Source organism: Schistocerca cancellata, chromosome 6, assembly GCF_023864275.1.
Source record: "Schistocerca cancellata isolate TAMUIC-IGC-003103 chromosome 6, iqSchCanc2.1, whole genome shotgun sequence".
NCBI lineage: Eukaryota > Metazoa > Arthropoda > Insecta > Orthoptera > Acrididae > Schistocerca > Schistocerca cancellata.
In genome coordinates this window covers 683018436-683034375 of record NC_064631.1, presented here as the reverse complement: position 1 = coordinate 683034375, position 15940 = coordinate 683018436, and the positions used below count along the sequence as shown (strand labels likewise).

The 15940-nt window shown below is 41.0% G+C and overlaps 1 protein-coding gene across 1 annotated transcript in view; it reads right to left on the bottom strand.

Annotated features, from left to right (window-relative positions):
* LOC126088471 (cytochrome P450 4C1-like) overlaps positions 1-14030 on the bottom strand; it is a 172707-nt gene extending 158677 nt beyond the window's left edge. The window contains exon 1 of the mRNA XM_049906613.1: positions 13819-14030. Within this exon, the coding sequence (XP_049762570.1) occupies positions 13819-14030 (212 nt within the window). The remainder of the gene's footprint in view (positions 1-13818) is intronic.
* Between the last annotated feature and the right edge of the window lie 1910 nt (positions 14031-15940).

Here is a 15940-nt window from a genome sequence, read left to right as displayed (position 1 = left end):
TACATTATGAATTACGTCGAAGAAAACGATTTATTGACAAGCGGCTAACACGGATTCAGAAATTATGGTGTTTGTGATCCATCACTTGCTCTTTATTCTCACGAAGTAAGAGTGCTATTGACAGAGGACGTTAAATTGATTCCATATTTTTAGATTTACAAACAGTACTGCGCAAGCGACTTCTAATTAAACTGCGTCCCAATGGAGTATCGTCCCAGTTGGGTGGCTGGTTTCGTGATTACCTGTCAGTAGGGTTACAGTTCGTAGTAATGGATGGAAAGTTATCGAGTGAGACAGAACTAATATCTGACGTTCCCCAAGAAAGTGTTACAGGCCCTCTGTTGTCCCTGACCTAGATAAACAAATTTGGACACAATCTGAGTCACTCTCTTAGACTGTTTGAAGATGATGCTGTCATCCACCATCTTATACAGTCATCAGATGACCAAAACAAATTACAAAACGATTTAGACAAGATATCTATATTGTGCGAAAAGTGCCAAATGACTCTAAATAATGAAAAGTGTCAACTCATCCATACGAATACCAAAAGCAATCGCCTAAAGTTCGGTTACACGATAAATAACACAAATCTAAAGACAGTAAATTTAATTAAATACGTAGCGATTAAAATTGTAAATAACTTAAGTTGCAACGGTCACATAGGTAATGTTTTGGGTAAGCCAAACCAAAGACTACGATTTACTGACAGAACGCTGAGATAATACAATGGAGCGCCAAAGAAACTGGTGTAGGCATGCGTATTCAAATACAGCGATATCTAAACAGGCAGAATACGGCGCTGTGGTGGGCAACGCCTCTGTAAGACAACAAGTGTCTGGCACAGTTGTTGGATCGGTTACTGCTGCTACGATGACTGGTTATCAAAATTTAAGCGAGTCTGAACGTGGTGCTGTAGTCGGCGCAAGAGCGATGGGACGCAATATTTCCGAGGTAGCGATGAAGTGCGGATTTTCCCATACGACCATTTCACAAGTTTACCGTGAATATCAGGAATCCGCTAAAACATCAAATCTCCGACGTCACTGCGGTGTAACAACACTAACGTTATCCTACTGTATATGTAATAAATTTTTTTCTTCTGAATTTCAATAAATTAGTATAATCGATGTTCTGATTTCATTTATTTTTTGTTTCATACCATTATGTTGAAGAAGCTATAAACCATTTTCGATGTAGATTTTAATATTTGTCAAATTTCAAGCAATGTTGTAATCGAAGGGAAGTGTACCTAATGTTAAAACTATTGTAAGATGTGAAAGTTGTATTTGTACGCCTGGTCCATATTTAGGCAATGTATTAGAATATGTGGAATGTAAAACCTTTGGTGAATACCCTGTCTGTAGGGGAGCAGGAAAAGGTGGAGGCAGGCAAGCGCAGGAAAATGCACACAGGCGCGGTACGGCATAACGGGCTCAGCAGAGTTAGTCGGAGTTGTGCATCGATCTGAGAAACACGTGTTGGATCGAGGAGGCTATCCTGGAAAAAGTGGTTTCATTGAGCCTCGGATGCGCTGTTTCCGACGTCTTTACAGCATGGCAATATTCCATAGGCACTAAATGGAAAAGAACTGCGACGCTATGAAGAAGTAAAGTGCCGATATTTCATGAGCCATTGCTGTAATTGCATGTGTGCTTTGTGTCTCGCCATATCGCCGCCTGCTGTCCGCCTCATCGATAAGAACAGGTTGAAACTTTTAGTACTGTATTCGTGTGGACCAGTGTTACTTTTGCTACATACTGTTCAATAACAACTTAAATTTTACCAGAACTGTCCTATCAATTAATTATCCTCACAACTAAACTAGACAGGGTCCGTTCCACATGTTGTGCAATCCGAGTATCCCAAGATGAAGATTCAAAGTTTATGTTAATAATAATTACCAGCAGACCTATGTTAGAATGATGTTTAAAGAACTTTGTTGTTAATGAAATACTGGACGAATAATATAGGTATGACAAAGTTGGAAGATAATGTTGAAATTGGGTTAGTAATGAAGTTTATTTAAATTGAGACAAAAATAACGGTAGTTAAATGAGCAGGAAATAAGACAAAAAGAGTGGTAAATCATATATTGTAAATCTTGAATACTTAATACTTTCAATAATCAAACTTTACTACAGTGATCATTACAGTTTCAGGGTCTCCCCCCCCCCTTTTTCTTTTCTATTCATTTGAATTCTGAAGTGTACTGAACTGATTTGACCAACAAAGTTAAAGTCAATATAAAACCTAACTTTATCAGTGTTTTATCCTTCTTAAAATTGACATTGTATGTGTGTTTCAAAAGTGCTATTTCTAGGGTAACCTATGCCCGATTTCAGTAGGATCAATAGACAAAATGCAGTTTGTAGTAATCATTATAGTGTAATGTTGTGTATTTATAGCTTGTCCAAATTAGTACAGAAAGTGAAAATATTAGTTCAGTTGATTTTTCTGATTCTAAAATTTACCATATAATGCAATGTTACTACGTGTTGTTATGCTTGAACGTACTTCCTCTTGTACAGGGAAGAAACTCAGTTAATGCCTAATTAGGCTGGCGACCGTATTATTAACAATTGGTAGCATCAGCTGTGTATGTTTCTTGTCCATTCTAACGTATAGTTGCACTTTAGACTTGCTTGACGTATCATTGTTGTTACTGAGTGGGTGTAAGTCTGATTTTGCCTCCATTCAGGTACACACAGTCAACATATTTACTAAAATCCTTTCTTATAAGGTGAAGCCCGTCAACTTACCATAGTACAGGCTTTAAAGAGTTAACGTACGCCCGAGCGGAAGCGTTACAAGTGGCGACCGTGACAGGACATCCAGTTGTTATCGGTCACAAATTAATGTGAATACCGAGCAGTGGATGTCCAGTGGCACGAATTGCAATATTATTCAGTAAAATAAATAGCAGTGAACGTCAAGTACGGTAGTGTGGTGTAATTTGCATTCAGTATGGACAGGAAATTAGACAGAGTAGATGTGCCGAGCATAATGGAAGAGGCGCATGGCAATAGCAGGAGTTTACGCGGCCAGATAACAGATGGCGTTAGCGAAAGGCAATTGGCGTATATACAGTATCACGAACATGTTAATGAACAAATTGAAATGTCGAGATTGCCTCGAACACAGCAAGGGATAAAACAAGAAGTAGGGGACGACTTTGTAGATGATAGTGGGTACGTGAATGAATCCACTGACATGTTTGATTCACCACAGATAAAGAAAGAACCGAAAGAAACTTTTGAAGTAGGATCGGAACACACCGATTCCGTAGAACAAAACAGTGTGAAAATTTTAAGCATGAACGATTTATTTGAACAATTAACTAAACAAATTGCAGGACAGAGTGATCAACTTAAACACACGTTGCAGAGCAGCTCAAAACACAAAATGATCAGCTTAAAATACAGGTTAGTCAGCTTAAAACACACGTCGATGAGCAGCTTAAAACACAAAGTAATCAGATTAAAGCACAGGTCAAAGAACAAGGAATTAAAATTAGTAAACAAATAGAACAGGTAGAACAAAAAGTTGGTAATTTAAGTTCTGTGGTAAATACTATGAAATTTGAAATTGACACAATTAACAAAAATATGGATACTATGCAGGGGGAAATTGACAAAATTAACAGTAGGTTTGATGTTGAAATTCTCAACATCCAAGAGAAAGTAGAGCCTCTAGTTGAAACGAAAGTAGACGAAAAAGTTTTCGGTATTAAAACTGAGATCGTAAACGAATGTCAACACGGAATATCACAGTTGAAAAAGGCAGTTTCAGACACGGAAAGAGAATTAGGCGAAAAGGTGACAGGATGTGTACTAAAGTGTGAACAAAATACAACGAAAATTCAAGGCATAATTTTCGATCTTGAGGGTAAAATTAAAGATAGGCCTGGTGTCGTCTGTAATGGCACACCACTGACGAAGCTATTGGAAGGTGAGGAACGATTCGATCCCGCCAAGAAACATAACGGATGGCATCCGTTAGATTTCATCAAAAATTGCGAGAGAATATTTCCTGAACACTTGTCTGATCAGGTAAAGATAAACGTAGTAATTAGCGCCTTAGCAGGTGACGCTAAGCGCTGGGGAATTAATTTGAATACCGAACGAATGACGTTCGAAGAGTTTAAGCAAAAATTTACGGAAGAATATTGGTCCGAACAAAAACAGGACCATTTGTGGCGCGATTTTATCATGGCCAAACTTCATGATAACAGGGGCAGGAATTGTTTTAAAGATTTCTGCGAATATTGGTACCGAAAGTTGACGCATTTAAGAGGGAGAAGATCCGATTCAGAAATTATATGGGAGCTATATAAAACGCTTCCAGAAGATTCAAAGATATATGTGGGAAGCAACCATCGTAGCTTCCAAGCATTTCTCGAAAGGGTGGAAGACGAAGACCACTGGCGCGAAAGTCGTGCCAATTATCAGAATTTTGGCAACAGAAATAATCATAATAGTGACGAAAGAAATGACGGCGATGGAATTCGCGTCAATATGATACAGAGAGGAAGAGGCAGAGGAAGAGGAAGAGGAAGTTATATAGGTCGCGGTAGAGGGTACACTGCACAAAATAATAACGATGCGGGAAACTGATTTCCGCGAACGTTGCGGGCCAAACGGAAGCGGACAGTACATATCGGCCCCGATTTAAGAAAAAGTACCGAACTGACAGTAATGTTATGAGACAGGCTAGAGACAGGCATGGAACGACGCTATGTGTTGTTGCGAAACGAGCGTCAGGTGCGAGCAATGAGTCATCTTCGCCGCGCAGAGCGATACATGTTAACAGGCGAGTGGAGCATCAGAGGGCAATGGCCCAGCCTAGCAGAACACCTGTTCAGAGAGAAGCCGCTAGCAATGCGGCAGCATTAGATAAGAGCACTGCCGTAATAACTGGTGAATACATTACGAGTAGTAATTCCGTGGCGAAGGAAATAGTAGATGAAACAGTGGATACACAGATAGGTGCGGTTAGCAGTGTTAGCAATAAAGTAATTGGCGAGAAAGAACTAGCAGAAGTAACTGATTGGTGTGTGCAGATCGACGATCTGTACAAGGGCCTCAAGCAATGTGAGTGGGAGGATTTTAAGAAGGAGTATGAGGCAAGGAAGTTGATTAGTGAAAAAGGAGATAATAGGGACGTCGATAAAGTGACGTGGCCCAAATTTGAAGAGGAGAGAGTAAACAGCGCCGCGCTGAGTACGCGTGCTGCCAATAGGACGAAGGTTAAAGATAGGAAGGAATTGGAGGATGAAATCCTAAGCATTGACGAAGAAGTAACTTCTGTTAACGATCCGCCAACAGTACGAGCTGCTACCGAAAGGCACCGTGAGGAAGAGGCAGGTAATTACCTAAAAGTAATTGAAGTCCATGAGGATTACACGAAATATGAAGTAACTGTAGATGTGAGTGAAGCTGATAATGAGGCCGTTTTGCCGAAAGAGGATACTGAGTTAAAATCAAAGCCTGACGAAAATGCAGAGGAAGAACTTAGTGCCTGTCTCAGAAAAGCTTTTATGTTAGAACCTGAAAGCGATCCAGAATGGTCGGATTCTGACGATAGTTCAGATGACGAATATTTTGGTACTGGTGAAAATAATGGGGATGCAGTTAATTGCGATATTATACCTAAGGATGACGAAGTTTCAAAACCAAATCCAGATGTTGAAACTGAACAAAGAAAGAAAGAGCCACCTGACGACTCAGGGTCTATTTTACAAAGAGTTCAAGTAATTAATGACTTTGAACTCCCAGAACCAAAGAAACCGCCAGATATAGGTGGGGTGAATGTTAAAAGCATATCTTGGGACGATGTTATCGTCGACCCGGATTTGCTTAGGGAAGAACACAACAATGAAAAATATTCGACGATGAAATAAACTGTCATACCAGTTGAAATTTATAATGTGAAATTGCAGGTACTTCTTGATACTGGATCTCAGATAAGCGCAATATCCCAGTCGTTTTTCGAACACATTTGTGATGAGCCTGGAATAGTAATTATGTCAGTGACGGGTGTAAAAATTGTTGGTGCTACTGGCAAGACTAGCAAGCCGGTAAAGAGCCAGATTTTGGTTGAATTTAGTATAAAAGGACAAAACTTTGAACACGATTTTTTGGTTGTGCCAGACTTGAGTACTGAAATGATTCTGGGAATAGATTGGTTGGATAAAGAAAAGGTTATTGTTGATTGTAGCCAGGAAGTGATCAAAATTGATAGTGCATCTAGGAATTTAGAAGTAAAATTTGAGGAATATGGGAAGGTGTTCTGCAGTAGCGTTCTCGCTTCCCACGCCCGGGTTCCCGGGTTCGATTCCCAGGGGGGTCAGGGATTTTCTCTGCCTCGTGATGGCTGGGTTTTGTGTGCTGTTCTTAGGTTAGTTAGGATTAAGTAGTTCTAAGTTCTAGGGGACTGATGACCATAGATGTTAAGCCCCATAGTGCTCAGAGCCATTTGAACCATTTGGAAGGTGTTCGAATCAGAAATTGATTCTTTATTGTTGGAGATTGACCAAGGGAATGATGGTTTGACAAACAAGTATGAGGTGTACCATGTCCAGAGGTTAATAAATGAGAGTGACAAGCAAGGGCATGATTTTAAAGAAATGGTGGAAAATTTGAAGGAAATATCTCCCGAACAGAAAACAGAATTGCTTGATGTTTTAGAAAGTAACAGCACCGTATTTTCGGTCAAACCTGGCCTAGTTAAGAACTTTGAATACCAGATTGAGACAATAGAGCATAAACCTTTCTTTGTAAGACCGTTTTCGATACCCATATCAAAGAGGCAGGCTGTGCACGTGGAAATAGATAAAATGATAGAATGGGGTGTTATCGAACGGAGTAACAGCGAATATAATAGTCCCCTTATCATCGTGAACAAAAGGGATGGGGGAGTAAGAGTAGTTATTGACGCCAGGACTTTGAACAAAATTGTAAAAAAGGAAATAGACAGACCTGAAAATCTGGACGAAATGCTCCAAAAATTTTATAACGTGAAGTATTTAACCAGTCTGGACATGACCGCCGGATACTGGCAAATTCCTTTGAGCAAAGAATCCCGTAAATATACCGCTTTTCTATTTGCCGGGAAATGCTATCAGTATAAAGTAGTACCATTTGGGCTTAGCACTTCGGTGGCAGTATTTATTAGGGCACTGGACTTTGTATTAGGGAGAGAATTGAGTTCCCGACTAACCATTTATGTAGATGATTTACTGATTGCCACAGAAGAATGGCAAGAGCATTGTGAATTATTGCAGAAAGTTTTTGTTGCTCTACAAGCAGGTGGCATGACGCTTAAGTGGAAGAAATGTGAATTTGTGAAGTCGGAAATAAAGTTTCTGGGGCACATTATTACTACTACCGGTATTGGCAAGGACCCAGAAAAGTTAAATGCAATAGCAGGATGTCCAGCTCCTAGAAATAGAAAACAGTTGAAAGCCTTTTTGGGTTTATGTGGGTTCTATAGAAAATTCGTCAAGGGGCAAGTTTTTAATAGTTCTCATCTGAATAATCTACTGAAGAAAAATAGTGCTTTTGTGTGGACCGAAGGGTGCACGAGAGATTTTGAAAAATTAAAAGGTGAACTTTTGAATGACAATATTTTGCATCACCCCATACTGTCAAAACCTTTTCATATGAGTACTGACAGCAGTGCCTATGGAATTGGTATAGAAGTTTTCCAAGAAATCTGTGATGGCAAAGAAATCGATCACAGGACTATCGCATTTGCAAGTAGAACTCTAACAAAATACGAGAGAAACTACACTATATCAGAAAAGGAAGCTTTAGCCATTATATGGGGGTTAAAGAAATTCAGAACTTATTTGTGGGGCCATAAGCTCATCATACATACTGACCACAAAGCTTTAACTTTTCTTAAAGATTGTCATTTACTTAATGGCAGGTTAACTCATTGGGCTTTGTACCTGCAACAATTTGATTACGAGATTTGCTATGTTAAGGGTACTGAGAATTATGTGGCAGATGTGTTATCTCGATTGCCTAAGGGTATGAGTGAAGTGCCCAATGAAAATGGTGAAGAGGGTACTTTTCAGATAAGGTATATGAAAGAGGTTTCAGGAAAAAGGAAAATTGAACGAATATGTAAAAATATGAGATACCATCAAAATGAGGATCCGACATGGAAATCTGTGAAAGTAAATTTTGACAGTGTGCAGTATCCTCAAATTAAGAAGTATTACAAAATCTTTAAAGGCATTTTATATAGGAGGAAAGATTTAGCCACTGAGAAATGGAGAGTATGTTGGCCACACCAGTTCGATACCGAGGTCATAGACTATTTTCATTTAGCATTGGGGCATAGTGGTCCAAAGAAATGTTTGGATAAATTGAATAATGTAGTAGTGATTGCTGGTAGTGTCAGTAAGAGGGTAAAGGAACGAATTAAATCGTGTGATGTCTGTCAAAGGGCCAAAGTACCGAACAGAACTAGTAGAGGTCCAATGCAAAGTACATTACCTGAAGACACCCTAGAATTATTATCGGTAGATTTATATGGTCCCCTCCCAAAGACTTCGGGAAATTGTGCATATATTTTAGTAATTTTGGAAGTATTCTCAAAGTTTGTGAAATTATACCCCTTGAAAAGGGCAACAGCGAAAGCTGTATTTAGTAGGATGGTTGAATACTTCAGAACCATCGGGAAACCCAAGGCAGTACTATCTGACAATGGAACCCAGTTCATATCCAAAATTTGGAAAGAAGGAATGGAGCAAAATGGTGTGGAGGTTAAATATATCTCAGCTTATCATCCTGCTAGCAACCCGGTTGAAAGGTACATGCGAGAAATCGGGAGATTGTGTAGAACGTACTGCAGTCATAACCATAGGGCCTGGGGCAAGTTTATATCGGACTTTGAGACTGTCATGAACACCTTACATCATGAAACTACTGGGTTCCCACTGGAAGAAATTTTGTTAGGCAGCAGAAGTAAAAGTTTAATTGTAGAAAAACTAGAGTTTCCGCCTTGTACAAGCTCGGGGATGAGTCAAAAGAAAGAATTGGTCAGAAAAAGGGCAAAGCAAAAGGATGAATCTAGGTCTAAATGACATGATAAAAATCTGAAAGTTTCAAAATTTAAAATTGGAGATTATGTTCTTTTAAAAACCCACGAAAAATCTAGTGAACTGAACCATGAAATTTCCAAATTTAAATATATTTATAATGGACTGTATGTGATACAGAACATTCCACATGATAATGCTTACTACCTGATCTACCCAAAATCTAAAAGACCTTTTGGTGTAAGAAATGTTGTGGACCTGAAACTGTATGTTCCTAGAAGTGAGTGAACTAAGTACAATCAGAAAACAATTTACAGTAAATATGCTGTATATTATGCTGAAGCTAATTTATGCCAAATGTAACAAACCTTTGTAACTTAGGTAGACCAATATCAGTGTACTAATGTAATTATGTGAGTTTCAGATTACCAATTGTACTATAAATGTAAAGAGGTATGGAGAAAAAAGGGCTGAAAAGAAAGGATAAATGCTGTCAGCCAGATAAAAGATAGGACTGTCAAAAATGAAAATGGGCAGTGTATGAGCCATAATATAAAGGACTGCCAAACACCAAAGAGGGCAGATAAATAGTCAAAGGAGAATTGTAAGTGTGATATAGGAGACGTGACAATATGAGGTGAAAAGGACTGCCCAAATCTGAATAATAGGCAGCAAATGTGTGTATATTATTGTGTGTGTTTTTTTAGTAAATAAGGAAATGGAATGCCATTCAATACAAGCAGCAACAAATTGTTTTATAGTATATATAGATATTTGTATTTGCTTTTGTAAATAAGTGTTTGTGTTCCAAATTTGGTTTTATTTGTCTGAGGACTTTAACAATGATGAGTAATTTGCTACTTAATTAATGTTGTGATTGGAGGTTGGACTGTGCTAAAGGCACTTAAGCAAACGATAGCTAAATATTCTTGATATGTTAAAAAATTATAAACTTATGTAAAGTGAGTGAAAGGAAGTTTGTGGTATAAATTTTTTTTTGATAGGACAAGCACACAAAGATTCAGAACCACTGTATAAATATAAAGTTCAGTGTTCTCATCAAATTTGCACTTAGTGAAATTTAATGGAAACAGGGGCATGTGTAACAACACTAACGTTATCCTACTGTATATGTAATAAATTTTTTTCTTCTGAATTTCAATAAATTAGTATAATCGATGTTCTGATTTCATTTATTTTTTGTTTCATACCATTATGTTGAAGAAGCTATAAACCATTTTCGATGTAAATTTTAATATTTATGTCAAATTTCAAGCATGTTGTAATTGAAGGGAAGTGTACCTAATGTTGAAACTATTGTAAGATGTGAAAGTTGTATTTGTACGCCTGGTCCATACGTAGGCAATGTATTAGAATATGTGGAATGTAAAACCTTTGGTGAATACCCTGTCTGTAGGGGAGCGGGAAAAGGTGGAGGCAGGCGAGCGCAGGAAAATGCACACGGGCGCGGTACAGCATAACGGGCTCAGCAGAGTTAGTCGGAGTTGTGCATCGATCTGAGAAACACGTGTTGGATCGAGGAGGCTATCCTGGAAAAAGTGGTTTCGTTGAGCCTCGGATGCGCTGTTTCCGACGTCTATACAGCATGGCAGTATTCCATAGGCACTAAATGGAAAAGAACTGCGACGCTATGAAGAAGTAAAGTGCCGATATTTCATGAGCCATTGCTGTAATTGCATGTGTGCTTTGTGTCTCGCCATCTCGCCGCCTGCCGTCCGCCTCATCGATAAGAACAGGTTGAAACTTTTAGTACTGTATTCGTGTGGGCCAGTGTTACTTTTGCTACATACTGTTCAATAACAACTTAAATTTTACCAGAACTGTCCTATCAATTAATTATCCTCACAACTAACCTAGACAGGGTCCGTTCCACATGTTGTGCAATCCGAGTATCCCAAGATGAAGATTCAAAGTTTATGTTAATAATAATTACCAGCAGACCTATCTATGTTAGAATGATGTTTAAAGAACTTTGTTGTTAATGAAATACTGGACGAATAATATAGGTATGACAAAGTTGGAAGATAATGTTGAAATTGGGTTAGTAATGAAGTTTATTTAAATTGAGACAAAAATAACGGTAGTTAAATGAGCAGGAAATAAGACAAAAAGAGTGGTAAATCATATATTGTAAATCTTGAATACTTAATACTTTCAATAATCAAACTTTACTACAGTGATCATTACAGTTTCAGGGTCTCCCCCCCCCCCCTTTTTCTTTTCTATTCATTTGAATTTTGAAGTGTACTGAACTGATTTGACCAACAAAGTTAAAGTCAATATAAAACCTAAATTTATCAGTGTTTTATCCTTCTTAAAATTGACATGGTATGTGTGTTTCAAAAGTGCTATTTCTAGGGTAACCTATGCTCGATTTCAGTAGGATCAATAGACAAAACGCAGTTTGTAGTAATCATTATAGTGTAATGTTGTGTATTTATAGCTTGTCCAAATTAGTACAGAAAGTGAAAATATTAGTTCAGTAGATTTTTCTGATTCTAAAATTTACCATATAATGCAATGTTACTACGTGTTGTTATGCTTGAACGTACTTCCTCTTGTACAGGGAAGAAACTCAGTTAATGCCTAATTAGGCTGGCGACCGTATTATTAACAATTGGTAGCATCAGCTGTGTATGTTTCTTGTCCATTCTAACGTATAGTTGCACTTTAGACTTGCTTGACGTATCATTGTTGTCACTGAGTGGGTGTAAGTCTGATTTTGCCTCCATTCAGGTACACGCAGTCAATATATTTACTAAAATCCTTTCTTATAAGGTGAAGCCCGTCAACTTACCATAGTACAGGCTTTAAAGAGTTAACGTACGCCCGAGCGGAAGCGTTACAGCGGCCGAAAAAAGGTCCTGCAAGAACGGGACCAACGACGACTGAAGAGAATCGTTCAACGTGACAGAAGTGCCACTCTTCCGCAAACTGCTGCAGATTTCAGTGCTGGGCCATCAATAACTGTCAGCGTGCGAACCATTCAACGGAAAATCATCAATATGGGATTTCAGAGCGAAAGGCTCACTCGTATACCCTTGATGAGTGCACGACACAAGGCTTTACGCCTCGATTGGGCCCTTCAACACGACATTGGACTGTTGATGACTGGGAACGTGTTGCCTGGACGGACGAGTCTCATTTCAAATTGTATCGAACGGATGGATTTGTACGGGTATGAAGACAACCTCATGAATCCATGGACCCTGCATGTCACCAAGTGGCTGTTCAAGCTGGTGGATGTTCTGTAATGGTGTGGAGCATTTGGAGTTGGAGTGATACGGGACCCCTGATACGTCTAGATACGAAGCTGACAGGTTACACGTACGTAAGCATTCTGTCTGCTCACCTGCATCCATTCATGCCTGTTGTGGATTCCGACGGACTTGGGAAACTCCAGCAGGACACTGTCGCACCCCACAGGTCCAGACGTACTACAGAATTGTTCCAGAAATATTCTGGGATTAGACACTTCCGCTGGCCACTAAACTCCGCAGACATGAATATCATTGAGCGTATCTGGGTTGCCTTGCAACGTGCTGTTCAGAAGAGACTTCTAACGGATTTATAGACAGCCCCGCAGGATTCACCATGTCAGTTCCCAACCCCTCGTACTCTTACGGATTGATGAACAGTCCTGCAGGATTTATTGCGTCAGTTTCCTCCAGCACTACTTCAGACATTAGTCGAGTTCATACCACGTCGTGTTTCAGCACTTCTGCTGCTCGCGGGGGCGCTACATGATTTTAGGCAGATGTACCAGTTTGGTTCAAATGGCTCTGAGCACTATCGGACTTAACATCTGAGGTCATCAGTCCCCTAGAACTTAGAACTACTTAAACCTAACTAACCTAAGGACATCACGCACATCCATGCCCGAGGCAGGATTCGAACGTGCGACCGTAGTGGTCGCGCGGGTCCAGACTGAAGCGCCTAGAACCCCTCGGCCACACCGGCCGGTGATGTACCAGTTTCTTTGGCTCTTCAGTGTATAAGAGGTCTTCTAAAGTGACTGCCTACGCTATGCTTGTACGTCATCTTCTGGAGTATTGCTATGCGGTGTGGAATCCGCATCAGATTTGATCGACGGGGGACATCGAAAAGTTCATTATGTACTACCGTGATGATTTAGGGGAGAGAGCGCCCCGGAAATGATATTTGAATTGGGGTGTCTATGATTAAAACAAAGGTGTTTTTAGTTGCGACAGGATGTCCCCATAAAATTTCAATAACTATCTTTCTCCTAAGTGTGTGCAAGTATTTTGTTGACAACCCCAGATCATCACAAAAATGCAAGACAAACCAGAGCTCGCACAGAAAAATTTACGTGTTCGTTTTTTCCGCGCGGTGTTCAAGAGGGGAACGGTAGAGAAATAACTTTAAGATGGTTATATGAATCCTCTGCTAGACACTTAATTTTGGACTGCAAGGTAATAATGGACACGTAGACGTAAACGGAGACGTAGTATTGGGTCCCAGCAGTGCTCCAGATGGATGGATGATTTGCGGGAGGGGACCAAACAGTGAGGTAATCGGTACCATCCGATTAGCGAAGGATGGGGAAGGGAGTCGGCCGTGCCCTTTCAAAAGAATCATCCAGGCATTCGCCAGAAACGATTTAGGGAAATCACGAAAAATCTAAATCAGGCCGACCGGGCGCGGCTTTTAAACAGTCGTCCAGTGTGCTAACGGCTGCACCACCTAGCTCGGTAGTGCGCCAGAGTACAAGACGCCTAACTAACCTGAAGATGTCCCCGTAGCGACTGTGCAGCTCCGCGAGGCGGTCCCACAATACGGGCAGCTTGTAGAAGACGAGCGCGTTTCCCAGCAGCGGCAGTGTCGGGGGTCCTGGGATCGACGTTCGACGGCGGGTTGCCCACAGGCACGCCGCGACTGCCAGCAGCCCGGCAGACAGCGAGACCAGCACCACGCAGGCGGCGAGCGCCACACTCATCATTCAGCGGGGTAGGAAGGAAGTGGGCCACCCGCCCCTCCTCTACTTATACGCCGACCATGTGCTCTACCCTCCCCCTCCCACCCACAGTGAAATGTCATTCCAGAACATCTCCAGCAGCTGATTGCATACAAGTGCAGAACAGGTTGCAACGAAGTTGCATAATTTTCAGGACAATGTTGAAGGTCGCCTTCTCTCGACCGTGAGAACAGATCGCACAGATACAGGAGTTCCGGCAAGTTGAACTGAGCGAATGCGCAACCAGACGCGACAAGCCACTTCTTTCATGGATGAGTTACATTTCATTAACATTCTTCCAACGAATCTGAGCGTGGCATCTGCTTTTCCTACAGTTTAAGTCGTTGTGCATAGTTATTCGTAGGCTTCTTTTTTTCTCACGATCGTGTAATCGAACAGTGGTGGATTTCTTCGCCTATATTAGATGTAATACGTTATACGAGGGCAGTTCAATAAGTAATGCAACACTTTTTTTTTCTCGGCCAATTTTGGTTGAAAAAACCGGAAATTTCTTGTGGAATATTTTCAAACATTCCCGCATCGTCTCGTATAGTTTCATTGACTTCCGACAAGTGGCAGCGCTGTACGGAGCTGTTAAAATGGCGTCTGTAACGGATGTGCGTTGCAAACAACGGGCAGTGATCGAGTTTCTTTTGGAGGAAAACCAGGGCATCTCAGATATTCATAGGCGCTTGCAGAATGTCTACGGTGATCTGGCAGTGGACAAAAGCACGGTGACTCGTTGGGCAAAGCGTGTGTCATCATCGCCGCAAGGTCAAGCAAGACTGTCTGATCTCCCGCGTGCGGGCCGGCCGTGCACAGCTGTGACTCCTGCAATGGCGGAGCGTGCGAAAACACTCTCGTTCGAGATGATCGACGGATCACCATCAAACAACTCAATGCTCAACTTGACATCTCTGTTGGTAGTGCTGTCACAATTGTTCACCAGTTGAGATATTCAAAGGTTTGTTCCCGCTGGGTCCCTCGTTGTCTAACCGAACACCATAAAGAGCAAAGGAGAACCATCTGTGCGGAATTGCTTGCTCGTCATGTGGCTGAGGGTGACAATTTCTTGTCAAAGATTGTTACAGGCGATGAAACATGGGTTCATCACTTCGAACCTGAAACAAAACGGCAATCAATGGAGTGGCGCGACACCCACTCCCCTACCGAGAAAAAGTTTAAAGCCATACCCTCAGCCGGTAAAGTCATGGTTACAGTCTTCTGGGACGCTGAAGGGGTTATTCTGTTCGATGTCCTTCCCCATGGTCAAACGATCAACTCTGAAGTGTATTGTGCTATTCTTCAGAAATTGAAGAAACGACTTCAGCGTGTTCGTAGGCACAAAAATCTGAACGAACTTCTCCTTCTTCATGACAACGCAAGACCTCACACAAGTCTTCGCACCCGAGAGGAGCTCACAAAACTTCAGTGGACTGTTCTTCCTCATGCACCCTACAGCCCCAATCTCGCACCGTCGGATTTCCATATGTTTGGCCCAATGAAGGACGCAATCCGTGGGAGGCACTACGCGGATGATGAAGAAGTTATTGATGCAGTACGACGTTGGCTCCGACATCGACCAGTCGAATGGTACCGTGCAGGCATACAGGCCCTCATTTCAAGGTGGCGTAAGGCCGTAGCATTGAATGGAGATAACGTTGAAAAATAGTGTTGTGTAGCTAAAAGATCGGGGAATAACCTGGTGTATTTCAATGCTGAATAAAACAACCCCTGTTTCAGAAAAAAAATGTGTTGCATTACTTATTGAACTGCCCTCGTATATCTTCACGTTCAGGGTGAAATGCCAGTGTCTGCACCATGCGTCGATCCTCTGGACGGCTTCTAGCAATTCGCTACGGTCCTAAACTCTTCCTGCAGATGGCCGTGCG